The 18,372-nt window shown below is 31.5% G+C and overlaps 2 protein-coding genes across 3 annotated transcripts in view; one reads left to right on the forward strand and one right to left on the reverse strand.

Annotated features, from left to right (window-relative positions):
* Positions 1 to 4,259, forward strand: part of LOC111043934 — a 49,708-nt gene extending 45,449 nt beyond the window's left edge. Inside the window, exons 15-16 of one of the 2 annotated variants that reach the window (XR_005572087.1) lie at positions 1,387 to 1,496; positions 3,169 to 4,259. Coding sequence is in view for 1 of the 2 variants with exons in the window: in XM_022328978.2 (XP_022184670.2) it covers positions 1,387 to 1,390 (4 nt within the window). In the remaining variant the exon portion in view is untranslated. Of the gene's footprint in view, positions 1 to 1,386 lie in introns of both variants that reach the window. The other variant, XM_022328978.2, reaches the window with a different exon arrangement.
* Positions 2,881 to 18,246, reverse strand: LOC111043935 (intraflagellar transport protein 56). The gene is made up of 11 exons (XM_022328979.2): positions 18,084 to 18,246; positions 17,128 to 17,262; positions 16,565 to 16,759; positions 15,126 to 15,334; positions 10,906 to 11,098; positions 9,227 to 9,382; positions 8,606 to 8,716; positions 7,914 to 8,111; positions 7,132 to 7,240; positions 5,623 to 5,863; positions 2,881 to 4,840 (listed from the first exon to the last, which is right to left on the reverse strand). Exons 1-11 carry the CDS (start codon positions 18,084 to 18,086, stop codon positions 4,729 to 4,731), a joined length of 1,662 nt encoding a protein of 553 aa, XP_022184671.1. The 5' UTR covers positions 18,087 to 18,246; the 3' UTR covers positions 2,881 to 4,728.
* Positions 18,247 to 18,372: the final 126 nt, after the last annotated feature.

The raw sequence follows: 18,372 nt of genomic DNA on the forward strand, positions 1-18,372 counted from the left end.
AGAATTCTATGAGATTTGACAGGAATATTCCTTTTTCAACTGCGCGTCGATGTATACACAAAGTTTTTTTGAAATTTTGCATTTTAAGGATAATCTGAAAAGAAAAGGAATTCCTCCATACTCCGATATATAATCTACTCTGAAGATTTGTTAACATTTGAAACAGGAGACATCAGGTCCTTGTGGATGAGAATACTGCTTGAGGTCTACTGTTCACAGAACTGCTAGTTTTAATCAAGCATGATTAAATCCACGAGAATACTGCGTGAATACATGAGAATACTGCGTGAGGTCTACTGTTCACAGAACTACTAGTTTTAATCAATCATGATTAAATCCATGAGAACCGATCTGAGAAGGATATTTTGAAAAGAAAGCTTCTCTTATTGGTTCTCTCGGAATTAATTACGGTTAAAATTTAACAGCCGAAGACTATTCATGATTCTAAATGAAATTTGCAAAAAATGACTATTTCTCATATCAACTTTATTTTTCGATTTTTATCCTTATTCGATAATTTTGGAAAAACGTCAATAACTAGAAAACTATAAGTCAATATATATTCTAAGGATTTCGGAATTTCTAAGGAATTCATATCAGTAATATAATATTATTACCTTATATTGGCCTATCAGCCAACTATATTATTCATGTCCCACGAAAGGTGTAACAGCCGAAGACATTAGATTTCAAATAAAATTTGCAACAATTAGGGCCGGTTTCCGAGCTCCGGATTTGGCTAAGTCCTAGACTTTAAACAGCTGGAGTCAGAAAATTGGCTTTCCAAAACGGAGCGTAGTCGCAGTCATTGTCATAGTCACGTTTGAATTGAATTTCAAAAAACTAGAAAATTAAACACAAAATAAAATAAAGAGAAAATAGTGTAAAGTTTCAGCTATTTTGAGTTACTTAGAAATGTTTAATTTCGTCAAGGAAAAACGTTTCAAACTATAGAAATGAGAAAATAAAAACTGCGACTACTGTTATAAAAACTGCGACTACACCTTGTTTTGGAAAGCTAATTTTCTGACTCCAGCTGTTTCAATTCTAGGACTTAGCCAAATCCTGAGCTCGAAAACCGGCCCTAAATGTCCATTAATTTTTTTTATATCAACCTTAGTTTTCAAAAGATATAGATTTTCGATATTTTTGGAAAACATCAATAATTAGTCGATCAGTTAAAATCTAATTCTAAGGATATGGTCGGAAAGGGGAAGAAATTTCCAATAAGATTCATATAATGTGTTTGGATTATTTTTCAAGTTTCATGCAGATTCATTATGGCCTTATGATGAAAATATACTGTCTTCTGGAGATTATTAGAACTGAATATTTATTTGCTATTGACCAATTTCCCGTTTCTAAATATTATTTTTTCATTTTCAGGTAGTTGATCGTGATAGAAGGAATAAACCAATAGGAGGATTTGTATTTGTAACTCATAATTTACAAAAGATCTGCTTGCTGGGATTATTGAATAAATACATACTATACACGTATGTCCCGATATTCATTTATATTTTAATCAGTTGAAGAAAGTATTTTTGACTCATCACTGGTTGTGTTATGTTATGAATTTCAAAATTGTATCCGACTACTTTTGATAGATCAATCAACCAACTTTGAGTAAAAGTGAATGATATTGAATAATTGGTGTAGAATCCTAAATTATACCATTCCAAACACAGGCGGGCAGATAAAGTCATATTATTCTGCTATGAAGGTACTTACAGCTATTGACCTAGAATTTCGCAAATAGGCTATACAGTAAAACTTATAAATTGAATATTTCAATTTTGTTCTGTTTTTTAACTTCAATATAAACCAGTAATGGAGCTCTATAAAAACACAGTATTTTAAAGCAGTATTGACAATTCATTTTATTTTGAAATATGAAATGTTCTTCTATCTATAACTCAACACAAAAATCTAAATATTCAAATAAATTCTATTGTTTTTCATGATTTTAAATGTTATTCTAAAATTAATTTCATTTTAAATAATTAATTTTATTATAATTGTCCATTCAACAATAAATAATTTGCTTTCGAGTTGTAGGATGCTCATCTTTCTTTTTTTTGAAGTTAATCTTCATTGTTCAAGTATATTTACAATACCTCAAAATCAACGAATTTTTTTTAATGATTACCTCAAAATCTAACAGATGTTTCACTTTCGGAATTTCGTCATCGCTGTATTAATCATGATATTATTCCTAACTTCAAGTGAAACATTTTTTTGATTATATTATTTTAAAAATTTCAATCACCTTTGTATTTTATCGTTCTATATTAAAAACTTTCTTGATTATATTATTTTTAAAATTTTAATCACCTTTGTATTTTATTGTTCTATATTACTAAGCTTTTAAAAAAGTGTTTTTTATCAGTGCTTCTCTTATTGGAAGTCTCATAATATTTTGAAAATGAAACTGTTGTAATTCTTCGAATAACTTACAGCGTATGTAATAACGTAAATATTGATACATTTGCATTAATATCCACTCATATGGATGATAAAATTTAAGATCTTAAATTCAATCCCATATTGACATTCAAAATACAAAATTGAAATAATGAATATTCAATATTATTTTGAAATAATTATAAATACTGTTCCTATAAAATTGCAGTAACATTAAAATTCAAATCATGATACAATATCATCAATCCAAGCTGCGAATATTTCCACACTATTATAATAAACCGATTCAAATATTAAGTGTTTCATATTATTTGTTGAAGACTTTTTAGTAATCGCAAATGAAGTTGAAAAAATATATTTTATATATAAAATATTTCAAATAAAAATCCATTATTTTACATTTGTTTTAGTAGAAATTATACTTTTAGGGGATAGATATTGATGGTTTTAATCCTATTTTTAGTTTTAGAAGTGCAATTTTAATTATGTATATAAATTATTTATTTCGACCAAATTTTATTTTTACCAAATTGTTTTAATATAATCTTGTTTCATTGAATATTAGGTAGTATTGTGATGATTTATCAATATTATTATTGAAGGGTTCGCTTCAAGACTTCCTCATACTAATTAGTAACTGATTATAAATCTTGAATGAGCAGAAAAATTATTCCGATATTTTGTAAGGAATTGAGAACTCCATGTTTACTAGCCATATTTTATAATTTTTTTTGTTCTTTTCAGAATGCATGGTACGGATAAGTTATGCCCTCTTATAGACATTTAATATATGCATTGGTTTTAACCCAACAGTGAGGTACGTTTCTTTTAACTATACTGATATCATCAGAGCCCTATTAACGTAGGGAAACTTCAATTTTAATTTTTATTTATTCAAACTAGGTTAAAATGTTATCTATGTTCAAACATAATTCTGTTACAAGACCATGATTTTAGTATTGCATTTTTACGTAAGAAAGTTTTTCTTATCAATTAGTTTCATTATTTTCTGCAAAATATTTTTATTCATGGAAGGTTGGAGGGAACAGGATTAGGTTCAGGGAAATACTTGTGTTTAAACCCCGCAAGCCCGCATGCCTTATCTTGCTGCGGGGTTTAAATGCTCAAATTTGATTGTAATTTTGTACTTATTGTGATGACAAGCATAACTATTCAGCACAATGAGTATGACTTTAATATGTGAATAAACAAATGTTATCATTGAACTAAAACTTCAAGAATTTGATGTCATCAGAATCATGGTCTTTCAACTAGAATTATTGTTATACATGAACCTGAAACTCTCTTAGGGTACAACTAATGAATCAGGTAAAATAATTTAATATAATCGAAAGTTGAGAGGTTCTATATTAATAATTTGTTTTAATTGGTTATTTTTCAAGATTTGAAATTCTTAATTTATTTAGATAATCTGTTTGATTATCTAATAAATTTGGTTTTAATTGGTTATTTTTAAGATCTAAAAATCTAATTTATTTAGATAATTTAATAGTATCGAAAGTTGAGAGGTTCAATATTAATTACCTGTTTTAATTGGTTATTTTTTAAAATTTCTCTTAAAATAATTTTAATATATTTCTAAATTAATACTGTTGAAATAGAACTATTGTTGTTCAATGAAATGTTTATTTACTTCAAGTAACGAATTCCTTCATTCATCATGGTATATATTACAGTGAAAATATAGGTAATAAAATAAATTTGAAATATGTATTCAATTCACTGGCATCAGAATAGATTGAAATCGATGTAATGACGTGTAAATATCAGTGTTATAAATATCTTGAATGTAAATAAATGATCTTTTTTCATAAGTTGGTTTAAAATTTTTCCTACTGTTCCATCCGTTAAATCTGCTAATCCTATCCTGATCCATTAATCCATGATGTGTTCTGTTGAACCAAAACTCTTTATCTCTACAAACTCGAAACCTCTAAATTTGTGAAAAATGTCATAGTTTTATAGTAAAATGTAAATTTTATATGAATCAAACATCGGAAAACGTCCAACAGTTTATTAGAGCCATACTTAAATCGTGGACGTTTATGTTCTAACTTCTCCACATTATCAAATAAAACCGTCATTATATAAATCAGTAACACAGTTTAACAATAATATTATGAACATTTCTGGTATTCTAAAACTTGGTTGATTACATTTTAGAATAATAAACGTTTTTCATAATTAAATTGACGTCTTTCTTCAGTTTCCATGGTATTGGAAGAAATACACAATTTAGAAAGAATGAATTCTTTTAAATTTGTTACAAATATATTCCTATCATTAAACATTTATATGGTTCTCCTTAGCCCATCTTTTTATTGTTCGAATAATGTTTTCCACTTGTGAACTTGCTGAATTCCTTAGAAGTTGTATCACGTCTGTCAGCTGAGTCCTGTAAAATAAATAAATATTTTTTTTTAATTAACACAATACACTAGACAATCATTTTAATTGAATAGACTCCTATTCCATGCAAATCCAATTTATGAGTAGATCAACACATTACATAAATATTCAGTTATAAAATCGTGTGGAATATTACAACTGTATATAGTCTTTTTTATCTGAACGCGTTTTGAGCCAATCAGGTCCATCTTCAGCATAATATGGGCACTGGTCAACAAATTTGTATAAGCCAGCAGTACAGGAATGAAGGAAAATTGGAGCAATTTGAATTGAAGCTTGGATCAGAGATCTAAAGATTTAATTTAATTTTTTTGCTCATCACTAATTTTTAAATAATATACGTTCCTAAATAGTAAATACTGTTGTGAATGAAAATTTGATACTTTACTATATTCCGAGAGATACTACTTTTATCATGAAGAGGGGAAACCAGATTTCTGCTTGCACAGTTTGTAGAATGGACAGAGAGGTTAGTGGAGAGGAGTAAGCATGCTGCTTACATTGTGGATGCTGACTCAAAAGTAGGGAGAATGCTGTTAGGTAGTGGCAGTGATTAGTGAAGTAGAGAGCATCGGGTCTCTCTGTCTTCGAGTGAGAGCCATGTTAAAAGTAATATTTCTCGGACTATAGATGAGATAGATTATGATATGATAGATTATGATCAACCAACAGTACAGATAGGATGAGAAATTGAAGAAATCCAAACTGAAGCTTGAATGAGAGATTAATTTAGGCCTAATTGAATGAAAGTAGTTGTTAGTGACTTACTTTGGATGTTTGCCGGCAATGATCATCTGGAAGACGCCGGCACAGGCGCCACGCTTGCCCTCCCAGTGCTCGGGGTTGGGGTCGAGACGCTCCAACATGTCGAATGCCTTGAGCGCGTGCCAGAAGTGGCCCATACGATAGCAGTCGTTGCTGATCACCTGCAGCAGAGAGAACGACTCCGAACACGTCTCCATCTTCAGGTACAGCTCCCATGCTGATTGCGGTTTGCCGTTCATTATGTCTGGAATTAATTCTGAAATATCAGTGGCGATTCGCGGATTCTTCAACTTGTAGAAACATATAAGTAGAGTTGAGCTATAACATAGCCACCTCTAATAAATGGCCCTGGCCTACGATATTGCAACGTCGCAGTGTAGGCCTAGAATCTAATACATGATTGGTGAAAAAGATCAGCAGGCATTTTAAAAAATCTTTTTCACCAATCATGTCCAGATTCTAGGCCTACACTACGACCAGGGCCTTGTATTAGAGGTGGCTATGGCTACAATCATAAAAAACGATTGCAAATTATACATTTTCCTACTTTTCCGTTGGATTCCTTGTCAAATTCTACCTAATGTCTCACTATTTCAGTACGGTATCCACTGGAACCACCAGAAACTAATTCTGAAATAATATTGAAATGCATTGACTATACAAACCTTTTTATTATTCTAAATACCTCAGTACTTTTGAGAAATATATCAATCCTACGTCTATGTAGTACCACAGACAACCAGTCTGTGAATCTTGAACCAGGCTTGAATCTGTGGTAACTGGTAATACCAAAGAAAAGTACGGTATACACCAGTCTTGTTATTGTATTTATACAGAAAATAAAGAATTTGAAAAAAAATTGAGACGTCATGAGATACGGAATTCTCTGTACCGATCTCAACTTTACGTTCAACACGCTAGGTAATAGGCTACCTTAGAGTAAAGATATTTGTCCTATAGTGAGGTCCACGTTATAATGGCAGTGGATAAAGATAGAAGAATAGCGATGCCGATTCTCTGCATTAATTAATTATATTTCTACACTGTCAAAAACATAATTGGCATCGTTGTGGACCTAGAAAAGGATAGTACCACCGGCTTTGTCGAATGATAGATAGACAAGGACAGCAAAACCAAAGTTGATCAAATACTGTCATTATAACGTGGACCACACTATAGATTATCTGTCTCTGGTAATACTTAAGTCTTATTAATAACCCACTCAAGTCTATAATATCAATGTGAGTTCCATATAAATAAATTAATAAACCATTTGTATGTACTTATTTGTTTTGATAATAGATACCGTATTGTTCTGTAAGATTACTAATAACTTACTTGCGAGTAAGCAGCAGTGATAGTTCTACTTTTTCACATTTTAAGTTTGGATAATTCAATCTTGAGGCCATTGTGAAACACTCTCACAGTGTATTAAGTTCAACTTCAAGACTAGTAGCTTATAGAGATTTGTCAGGTGTATATTAGTGTGAAGTTGAATAGAAATATACTTACAACATCTAGCCAAATGGCTTATGTACACATATTCGTTTTGCAGTTTGTCATTTTGAATCAATAGAAATGTTTCCTCCGCTTCTTTGTAATTGCCCAATGCAGCCTTTGCCTGTAATTAATAAATTTATAAAATAATTCATTGTCAATACACAACGTTTTGTTTCCAATTCATTGTAAATATCAAAGTCAAATTGCTTGAAAAATTATTGTAAAACCAGTTTATCTACTTATTCAAGTCAAAAGATTACAACGTATCAAGTTTAATAAATTAATTGGAACTTGAATAATTTTCACAGTTTATAATAAAATTATTATTGCGTAGTGTGACGCATTAATAATATTCGTTGTTATTGCATAGAGTAAATGGACGATTTTTTCTATTTGAGAAGTGATAAACTGTGAAGTCAATTGCCTATTTTGGACTATATAATCCTCTAGCTCAATGTCTACATAATAAAGGAGACTGATAACAAGTTTCTGATTAAATTGAATACATTTTCAGGCGTTAATGAAGCCTCTTATTTGTTGAGATAGGCATCAGTTGAATGTGATCAGTTGAATCTTGTCTGTATATATTATGTACCTCTATATACGTCTATATTATGTGCATCGCGATTAAACCTTCTCCTCAGATTCCTTACAGAATTCTTTCTTCGACGAGATATTATACTCTTGTAACTTTTTTCTAAATAAATTCTCATTAGCTATTGGAACCAGCATTTCATAGCCATTTATATCAAATTACTACAGTTTATTACTCAAAATAATTTCAATAAATTCACCTGAGCATAGTTGAAATTGAAGCTGTCATCGTTGAAGTAGTAGCTTTTGATTGAACTCAGATATAGTTGTACATCCTCAAACTGCCTCTGCAGGAAGAACGAGGAGGCCATGCATTGTCGACCTGGAATTGTGTCACATTCACTCGCGCTACTGCCAACCAACTGGAAGAATTGCTGAGCTACTTTCATGTGATCTCTCTAAAAAATAAAACAGATGTCAAGGAATCAAAGTTACTACTCTCATACGTCAAGTAAACATATGCAGCATTCAAGTAGATCTGAGCATGAATTTATTCAATTATAGTAATTTGAAAATCTAATTATTCACTTCATAAAATCTATTGTATTTGTAATTTGAAGAACATAAGAGACATTCAAGTAGGTCTGAACATAAAATTATTCAAGTGGATAGTTTGGAAATCAATAAAAGTCGCTAATATTTTCCTCATACAAATTTGAAATACCTATTCTGAATAACAGCTTTAATCCTTAGAAATCCATGTTAAATCAGCTTTGAATTACTGCTCTTTCAAAAATATTCTACAATAGAAATCACTGCCCGTAATCAATTACAATCATGTTACAAAAATTGAACCCATGATAAATTTAATCTTTTTTCATTTAATGTCAATGACCAAGTTATTAAAAAATTAATTCAACAGGAAGAATCAATACTTGATCAATAAACTTACTGAACCAGTTTCTTGGCCGATTGCAACATTCACAATGCCTTTCAAAATGTATTCTTGAGGAACAGAAGGCTCGAGATCCCTTATCAATGCGAATGCTTCTTGGTATTCATCCTGGAACAGAATATAGGTATTTATTATTGAGCTTGAAGCAAAAATTGATAGAAAAACTGTAGCCTAGGAGTGATGAAGACAGTAAAGTTGCAGGAAGAAAAATAACAGAACAATTCAATTACTGTATGATATAATAGTGTTGAAAATGTTTGTTAATAGAAATTGTGATATTAATAGATGATAAAGACCCATTTATTGTTTAATTCAGTCCTCAAATGATAATGAGACGGTAAGAGTTATAAAATGATTGTTTATATTGCACCATTAAATGATATCATAAGCAATTTCCCTTTCAATAATAAGTTCCAAAACAACATTATTTCTGTGAGTGAAACTCACTCATAGATCAAATCTATGAGTTCTACTATTTTATAATTCTACGAATTATCTGGTGTTTTCAACGTTTTGTCTTGCTATATTTTTCCAAGTTTTTAGATAATATTGGACATAATATTTGAAATTATCCGATAATATTGGATAGGCTAATATTTGATAAATAGTGTTACTCACTTGTCTTAGATGATAGATAACCAGATTCAGTCTAGCCTCAGGAATGACATCGACTAGTGAAGGCAGTACTTGTAATGATCCAGTTCCCCCTCTAAACACCACCAAGTTGTGTTTGATCAAGTCATGACCGAAATTGAATGAGCTTGAACTTTGATCCTGAGAAAGATGAATTGATATCTATCACCAAAAATTGTTTACAAACAGGATAGATCAATCTCGCAAAATCTATCAAATATAAAAAAATTAACATTCCTTCCAGATAGGCTTAATTTATAGTCACAGATTCAAGACTATGCTAGAGTCTGTTTATTTACAAAAATGTTTATTTAGTCTTTGCTTTAGGCTAATGTTTATTAGGCTAATGATTCATTATGAAATGTTTCAACTCGATAGGTAGTGAAGGATACTGAATCGTGGTATTTTCAAATTTACAATAAAGAATGAATTTTCAAGCTCACATTTTTTACCGTCAAAAAAGAAAGGTCTAGTAGATTATAGATGAATATTATAAAGAGGGCATTACGTATCAAGTTACATTTTGGACATCGTTTTATTATCATCCTAGTGAATGGAGATGCAATACAGTTCAAATATTCAGAATCTGATATTGACGAACAATTCTTTAATATCTGTTAAATATTATTTGTAACTATGAATGCTTTGGAGAAACTTAATATTTAACTATTCCGAATTTGATATTAAAGAACAATTCTTTAATATCTGTTAAATATTATTTGTGGCTATGAATACTTCAGGAAAACTTATACATAAAGGCATGAAGGAGCATATTGATATAATGTTTCAGCCAATACTTTAAGTACTGTAATAGTAACCACTAAATAAGTGTGTGAATATTCCATATAATCCACTAATCACACTAATGAAAATATTAAACAAAGAATAACCAATAAGGGCTGTTTCATAGAAAAGTGCAAGTCCACTTATAAGGAAAATTGCTCCCCTACATTTCAAAAATATGATCATCAAATAAAAATATTCTTCAATGTTGTTTTCCATCACGAACTGCTCACTTTTAAATCACTTATTTTAGTGAAAAGAAAGACTAGAAAGACATTTTTTTCAATAGATGAATTTATTCGCTTACTGTAACAATGAGTACACAGGAAGATGCAACCAGGAAGATGGCGGACCTGCCGGAAGATCTCGTTCTACATTGAGTTAAAAAAATCATTTATTGAACAAATTTGACCGCTAGTCATCCTTTTTAATAACAAAAAAGTGATCATCAAATAGTGCATTCTGGCTTCTTTATTCATTTCTAGTGTAAGAGAGCCTTTTTCCCCATCAATATTCTCATTACAACTTTTCATGAATACATTTATAAGAGGTCCAGTTGTATGGGAAATTGCACACTTGAAAAATACATTATGAAAATAAGATCATCAAATACAATAGTTCAATTCTCGGTCCTTTATCCATATCAAGTGAAAGAGAGCCTTTTTCTACGTCAGTATTCTTATCAAGCCTTCTTATGATTACATGTATAATTGATACACTTATAAAACATTAAATAATTCCCTATAAATTTGTTAAACTGATAAGATGAATGAAATGTGCGATGTAATTTTACTTTGGAAGATCATGATGAATTAATAGCAATAGGCTTCAAATAAAAGATATCATGGAAATAAGTAGTCCTATATTTGAAAAAGACTGACGAGAAGTGTTTTCATTTCCGACTCAGCTGCCTTTCCATTGTAGAGTCGAAAATGATTGCACGCTTTCAGGTTGATTGCTATGGCCGAGTCCGGGTATTTTTGCAAATAAACAGCCAGCACCTCCTGGGAGACATCGTAGTAGTCCAGCTTATAGTAGCACAGCGCCACGTACACGTTCAGAGCCAAGTATTCTCTGCAAAATAAAGTACACCAACAATCGTAATATTTTTAAAATGAGATGAATGTTTGTAACTAAATGTGGAATGAATGAAATATGCATAATGAAATATCATAGTCTACTATTTTTAAAATGAAATTGATGTTTGTAGATAAATTATGAATTGAAATGGAATTCATGTTTTTAAATAAGTAATGAATAAATTCTGCCAAATAAAGTAAACCAAACAATTTTTAAAATGAAATTCATATTTGTAGATAAATTGTGAATTAAAATGAGACTGATGTTTATAGATAAATTAATGAATCAATCATTTGAAATAAAATCATTGGAATAATAAACATTTTTTATTTCATACATAATCAATATGCATGTTGTAAGGACCGGTAGCACAAAAGTCTGTTGAATTGTAACGGTGATTGAGTTGTAATTAAAGATGTTTCCGCTTCTTTGGTTCTCGTTGTATTCAACCGTCATTCAATCACAGTTAAAATTTGATAGATTTTTGTGCAATTGGGCTTGATTGCTTGAAAACTCATCATAATTATAGATTAACCACTTGTTTTCTGCTCTAGTACTGTGATAATATTATGTAGAAAAATCGAGAGTTCAAAAATATGAGATAAATCAAAGGAAAGGCAAATGTTTACTGTGGTAGAGAAAGGGTAGTTGTAGGAATTGAAAATGAATTGAATTAATATTGTCAATTATTGACTTGTGTAATATTTGACTTATGTCAATAATTGATGAGTATGAATGGAGTTAATCCATCAAAATTCTTGAAAAATAAGTGGTAAAATGAATTTTCTTCTAGAAAGCTTGAAAAGAAAATTAATTGATTTATTATATATGAGAATAGGAAATATGAGATTGAAAGTGAATCAATACCGTAGATGATAATGAAAGTCAAGCAGAGCAAGTTCTTAGAGGGGAAGTATTATTCAGGTAGTATTAATATTATGTTGTAAAATTCTATTGTCATCTTCTGTTCGTGATAATATTATGTAGAAAAATCGAGAGTTCAAAAACATGAGAAAAATCAAAGAAAATGAAAATATTCACTATGGTAGAGAAAGGGTAGTTGTATGAATTAAATTCCTATATGAGTGTGAATGGAGTTAATCTATCAAAATTCTTAAAAAAATAAGTTATTGTTATACGCCATTTTCCAATGATAATAGGATTAGAACTACTTATCTATTCTAGAATTGGCATTCTGTTATTGAAAAACATTTTAAAATAGGAACTAAAAATTGTGAATTTGAACAAATTTGAAAATATAATACAAGAATGAAAACAATTGAAAAAATACTGCAATTATTGAGAAGTACATTTGATAACTCCACTCACAAAATTTGAAGGTAAATTAATCTCTTCTCTTATACTTATAAAAGGCTAAGCCCCGACAGACTGAAATCACACCACAGCCCAAACTACTGAGCCTAAAAACTTGAAATTTTGCACGATTGTTTATGGTAGCCTGAAAACATCCACTAAGAAAGGATTTTCAGAAATTTGCCCCCCTGAGGGAGCTGGGGCCCCCCCAAAATTTTGTACTTTTTAACCGCTCATTGCACAGCAAAGTCATGAGGAACTTTTTTGTTCAGCTACGAAAAAAATTAGATCTATGCAGAAAAATTCCGATCAGGAGCACAGGGGGGTCCAGGAGAGGGCATTTTTCGAAAATTTTGATGTAAAATCACACTACAGCTCAAACTAATTGTCCTACAGACTTGAAACTTTGCACAAATATTCTTCAAACATGCTAGACGCGCACTAAGAACGGATTTTGAGATATTTTGCCTCTAAGGGTTTCAAAGGATGAAAAAGGATCATATTTAGTAAGGTTATGAACATGGTAAGGTGAATGCCATATGGAACTGAGATAATTGACACATGATATTCTAACATATGTTATAATCATTGGAAAGCTTAAAATAATTTCATCGATCAGCTGATCGAATTTAATTCTCCATAGATTGAAAGCGCTAGCTTGCCACGTGTTTGTTCCATTGTTGTATGCGTCTCATATATTCCGATTAGAACAGAGCACAGAGATTTTCTTTGGTTAGGAGTTTGTTGATAATTCTTTTTTTTCAAATTTTATTGCAAACAAAAATCACATTGAAAAATTTCTTAATAGACAACAAGATTTTAAAAAACAAGATGTCAAACATAAATCTATATTCATTTGTAGCATGGCCAGAAAAAGACAAACTTGAGTACTAGCCGTGAGTTCATTCAATATAACTCATATTTTTGTGTTAATATTTTGTGAACAAGAAGTACGAGTTGATGAGAGATGTGAGTAATATCTTTTATTTTATCTAAATGGTTATTCATATTGTAGTAGTCGGGGTCACTTCAATCAAAGTTTTTTATTTTGTAGCTAATAAATGTCATACATATTGATTGTCCATAATGTAAGTGATTAAACTAATCGAAATTAATGGCTTACTGGTCCTTCACAGAACTTATAGTATTCCTGGTGATTGAGCCTGTCTTTTTTCAGTGTTGACTATTAATAATAAAGCTTTATTTACAACTAGCTTACCTGGCGAACTTCGTACCGCCAAAAGTCAATGTACACTACTTCACTTTATTTGGTGAATCATGAAATTTATCTGACAATCAATATTTTCATTCAAATCTGAATACGGAATTCCTATGTGCTCAGTCATGCAGCATTCATTATTCCCAGAACATATTCTTCTCAATCAATTGGTAGTAATATCTAACAGTGAAGTGTTGAATTAAAAAAAAACAGATAGGATGAATTAGTGTTTCAAAGATGAGTTCAATGTTTTCATAGTTGTTGATTGTCAATGGATGGTCCAGGAAATATGCGATGTACGATGAATCATCACCAGGAATTACATATTCTTTCCATCTTCCATTTTAGGATTTTCAGGATGAAAATAAGCTACGCTAAATTCAAAAAAATTGTGAATTATTCTGACATTCTTCAGTAATAATAAATGCAATATGAACAACTCTCTTCCATGAGGTGAATAATTTTTTCCAACATTTTCCGGTTACTCAATGTTAGGGGAGTGATAATTATCTGTATAGGTCTTCTAAGGAACCATTATCTACAGCTGGTACCAATCAACTACACTCCAACTCCAAACTACCGTTGTAATACCAGTAGCCTATACAATTTATCATAGGGTGACGTGTTTATTACAGCTGGTAACTTTAGATGCTAAATCATATTATCTCAATATGATCTTGAATCATGATAATCTTTCCGTTCTTCGGTAGCCGCTAGGCCGACCATTTCGAAAACATAGGCCTGTAAAGTAGATAAATAAATAATGATTATCAGCCACCCTATTAAAATTTCTGGTCAGAAACCATCCCCAATATTCACACAACATATTCCCAAAGTTTTATGCCGTTATGTTAAGTATTTTTCAAGTCATAGGGAACAAACACACAAACAGACATTCATTTTTTTATATATATAGAAGATAGAAGATTTCATTCGGCTCAAACAAAAGCCTCTCTAAATGGAGGTAGAATGATAAGGTTGACAACTTTCAGTTCTGTTGTTTTAACATTTTTTCAAATCACTTTCAAAAAGTTCATGTAGTACCTACTATTGTGTTTGAGACACTTCTGGCGCTATCATAGTTTCACAACTATTCTGTTCCACACTCCTATCTCTTGCAGTTGTTAACCATATCTATAATAAAATAAAGAGTTGGCTTATACACGTATGGGATAGGAAAATTATGTTTGACGCATCACCACGTCTGAACTACTGGACTAATTAACTTGAAATTTTGCTTATAGGCTAGATTCTTAATTAACCAAGGATGGTTATAGGCCTATTTTAAGTTCTTTAAAAATTTCATTACGTCAAGTTTTCAGATTATCGAGTTTGAAAATAGATCCTTGCGAAGCACGGGTTCCTGCTAGTATAGAGTATAAATAGATTATTCCAGAGACATGTAATAAAACTGGCAGTCGATAAATTAAATGAATAATAGAAGATTGAGAGAATCAGAGGAATTTCTAGAGCAAAATATTAATTTACCGATTATCAAGCAAAATCCTCTTGTAAATGTCTATAGCCTCCTGATAGTGGGATCGCAGGTAATGTATGGAAGCCAGGCTGAGTTGATCCTGTATTATGTCTTGAAGGTGCTGATGGTGTTCCATGAGTTTCTTCTCATCTCCCAATTTATGCGCCAAATGAAATTGTAGTCGCGTTTTCAGCGGTGAGCCATCCGCAGTTTCCAGTGCCTGAAATGTTTACAAAAAAATGTGAACTTGAATTCAATACTATAACAAGAGAGGAACTGGAAATTACTACCTGAATTCCTAAGACCTAGGAGCAAATCATATAATTCAATTCTATCAAAATTTTAGACCAGACCGTGATATGAATAATTGTACTTGACAATAGAAACAATAAAATGGTGAAATAGTTCTTTGAGGTAAAATAAAAACAATAGAGGTATCTAATATAATATAAGAAACATCTATTACTAAGAGATATATACTATAGAATGAGGAACTAGCTGAAAAGAATAATAAATTATTATCCTCTTTATTGATATATTAGATTTGTGACTGGCATAACCATTGAAGTTGTCTGCCAGGAGTCGGTCATAGTCTAATAATTTAATTCAATATCAAATCCTTTCTCAAATTTTCAAAAATTGATGAGTGTGTTACTTTCCAATAGAGGTAATCCATTTAACTTCATGGGAAAGATGGAGTGGTAAAATGAGGTTCCTTCTAGAAATCTCAAGGAAAAAATGAATAGATTCATTATATAAAAATGAAAGTGGATAGATAGATGGAAAATAATGTAGATCAAGCAGAGCAAGCTTAGGGTGAAATATGATACCTTCAAAGCCGCTATCAGAAATGCTGCCAATCTATCCCAACTCTTCACCTTCAGCCATTCGCTAACCTTAACCTCGGAGAGTCTACATTTCCCAAGTCATGTTCTTCAAACACCCGCCAATATCGGACAAACCCCCATAGAGTGAAGCATGTCCTCTTTCTCGGCCAAATTGCATAAGGAACATAACCACTCTCCTCTCCTCTCTTCCATGCGCTAAGTTGAGATAGAAGAGTGAACATCTGGCTTTAAAAATCAAACTTATCATTTTTCTATCGTAGACCGCGTTTTGATAAGATTGAACATAACTCCGCTGTTCTAACCGTATTATACAGCGGATGAAATTCTGCTTCATCAGCTCTCCTTACTTATTCTTTGTATGGCGGGTTGCCTATGCTATTTCGTTCAAGGCGTTAAGAACAACTCAACTAGATCTCTTCAGATGTTCTGATCTGTACAAGATTTGAACATCCACAATAATCAAATGTATTTGAAATCTCTATAAAACCCCAATAGTAGTGAGAGTCAATAATTTGAATTTCCTGGGCATTTTGAGCATTTTAATGTTTTTTTTCAGTTTTCTCTTATTTACAAAGATTATTGCTACATTTTCTACCCATTACCTTTTCAGCTTGAGGATACATTCCGAGGAAAAAATAGCAGCAGGCAAGATTTGCGGCCGTGTCAGGTGGAGGCTTCGGCATGTGAGACAGAGTCTGATAGATGGACAAGGCCTTCTTGTAGTCGCCCAGGTGGAATGCACAATATCCAAGCCATAGATCTGTGGTTTCTGTTCCTTTGCCACTGCTCTGATCGAACTGAAATCACAGATAAGCTCTGCTAGTACTGATATTCCCACTGCTCTGATCGAACTGAAATCACAGATAAGCTCTGCTAGTACTGATATTAAATCTAATGAACCATTAAACCCATAGATTTAATAAGCGTCCTAGAAACCAAGCCCAAGCCTTTTTATTAGAATCAGAAAAGTTTGGAAATGAGTTAGTAAAAATATCGAGAAATCACAACTGAACTGAAATCTCAGGTAAGATGTACTGGTCTCTTAATATTAAATCTGATGAACCATTAAACCTATAGACTTAATAAGCGTCCTAGAAACTGGGTCTAAGAATTTTTATTCAAATCGAAGTTTGGAAAAAGAGTTCATAAAAATTTAAGAGCCTACCTCCAGCAATGTGATTGCTCCAGTATAATCTCTCCTAGAAAGGAAATCATTCAACGATGGCAGACTCCTGGATGGACCAGGCTGGTCATTACGTCCATCTGATGGGGCAACTGCCGGTTTCGTTCTCGATAATATCTGTGGAGATAATTGAAAAAATATGAATAAGGTATTTTTTAGTTTATAGAGTAAACGGTAAGATATTTTCTATTGCGTAAAGTCTACTACCTATTGCCAATTATCAGGGCAGCCATTCATCAAAAGAAGTGAAGCAACATCAAAGCTAAATAAGGGAGATTTTATGTTTAATTTTTGGTTCTACTCGGAGATATTAATTGAATCTTTTCTTTGCTGAGAATTAGACCTCATGAAACCTGAGTTTTTGTGTGAGTAAATGGTTGATGCATTGAACTATTTATGATGGCAATGAATTACGAAATGACATTAATGATCTACATTACATTCAATGACATTTTATTTTAATTGATTTTTCATTCAATTTTATTTCTACATTTCATTTTCAATGACATCCATGATCTAAAGTTTTAGAAAGATAGTTTAACCAACGTGAAGCTTAGGCTATATCTTTAGTCATTGATCAAGTATGAGCAATTAGGTAGTATAACTTATTCCTCCTAAGGGGAAAATATACAGTCACCGCGGAAGCTTAATGTTTAAATTGAATGAAAATATAGTATAATTCAAATAGAGCTCGAGAAACGGATACATAACTTTTGAACGTTATTTCTTTTCGCAAATGAATATCAATTTCAAATTGGAATTTCACTTAAACAATGCTTGAGTGATTTCGAAAATTATTTGGATTTATGGCTATCTTAAATAAATTAATAGTCTAATGAAATAATGAGAAAGTGCTATTTAGGAAAAATTCCATACACTCAAAACAAATGAAAAGTGATATTGCACCGAGAATGAAATAATACTTAATGATACTATACCATGGTAATGTAGAGTTAGATCGGGTGTATCAAGAGCTGATTTTATATAGTATTCATTTTGTTGAAGGAATATGAAAGTTGTTAAATTAAATAGAAATGCAGAAATGCCTGTCATCGGTAGAGAACCTCCTTGTGTAGTGTTTTGTTGATAGGTCGGTTATCTGTTACCATAGCAACGGAACTAACACAGCTTAGCATAGCGCATGCCCGTAGTATTCGGCGCTGTTTTTCAAAATATACTAGCTGGGAACCCGTGCTTCGATAAGGGAATTAATAGACAATATAAAGT

Source organism: Nilaparvata lugens, chromosome 8 (assembly GCF_014356525.2).
Source record: "Nilaparvata lugens isolate BPH chromosome 8, ASM1435652v1, whole genome shotgun sequence".
NCBI lineage: Eukaryota > Metazoa > Arthropoda > Insecta > Hemiptera > Delphacidae > Nilaparvata > Nilaparvata lugens.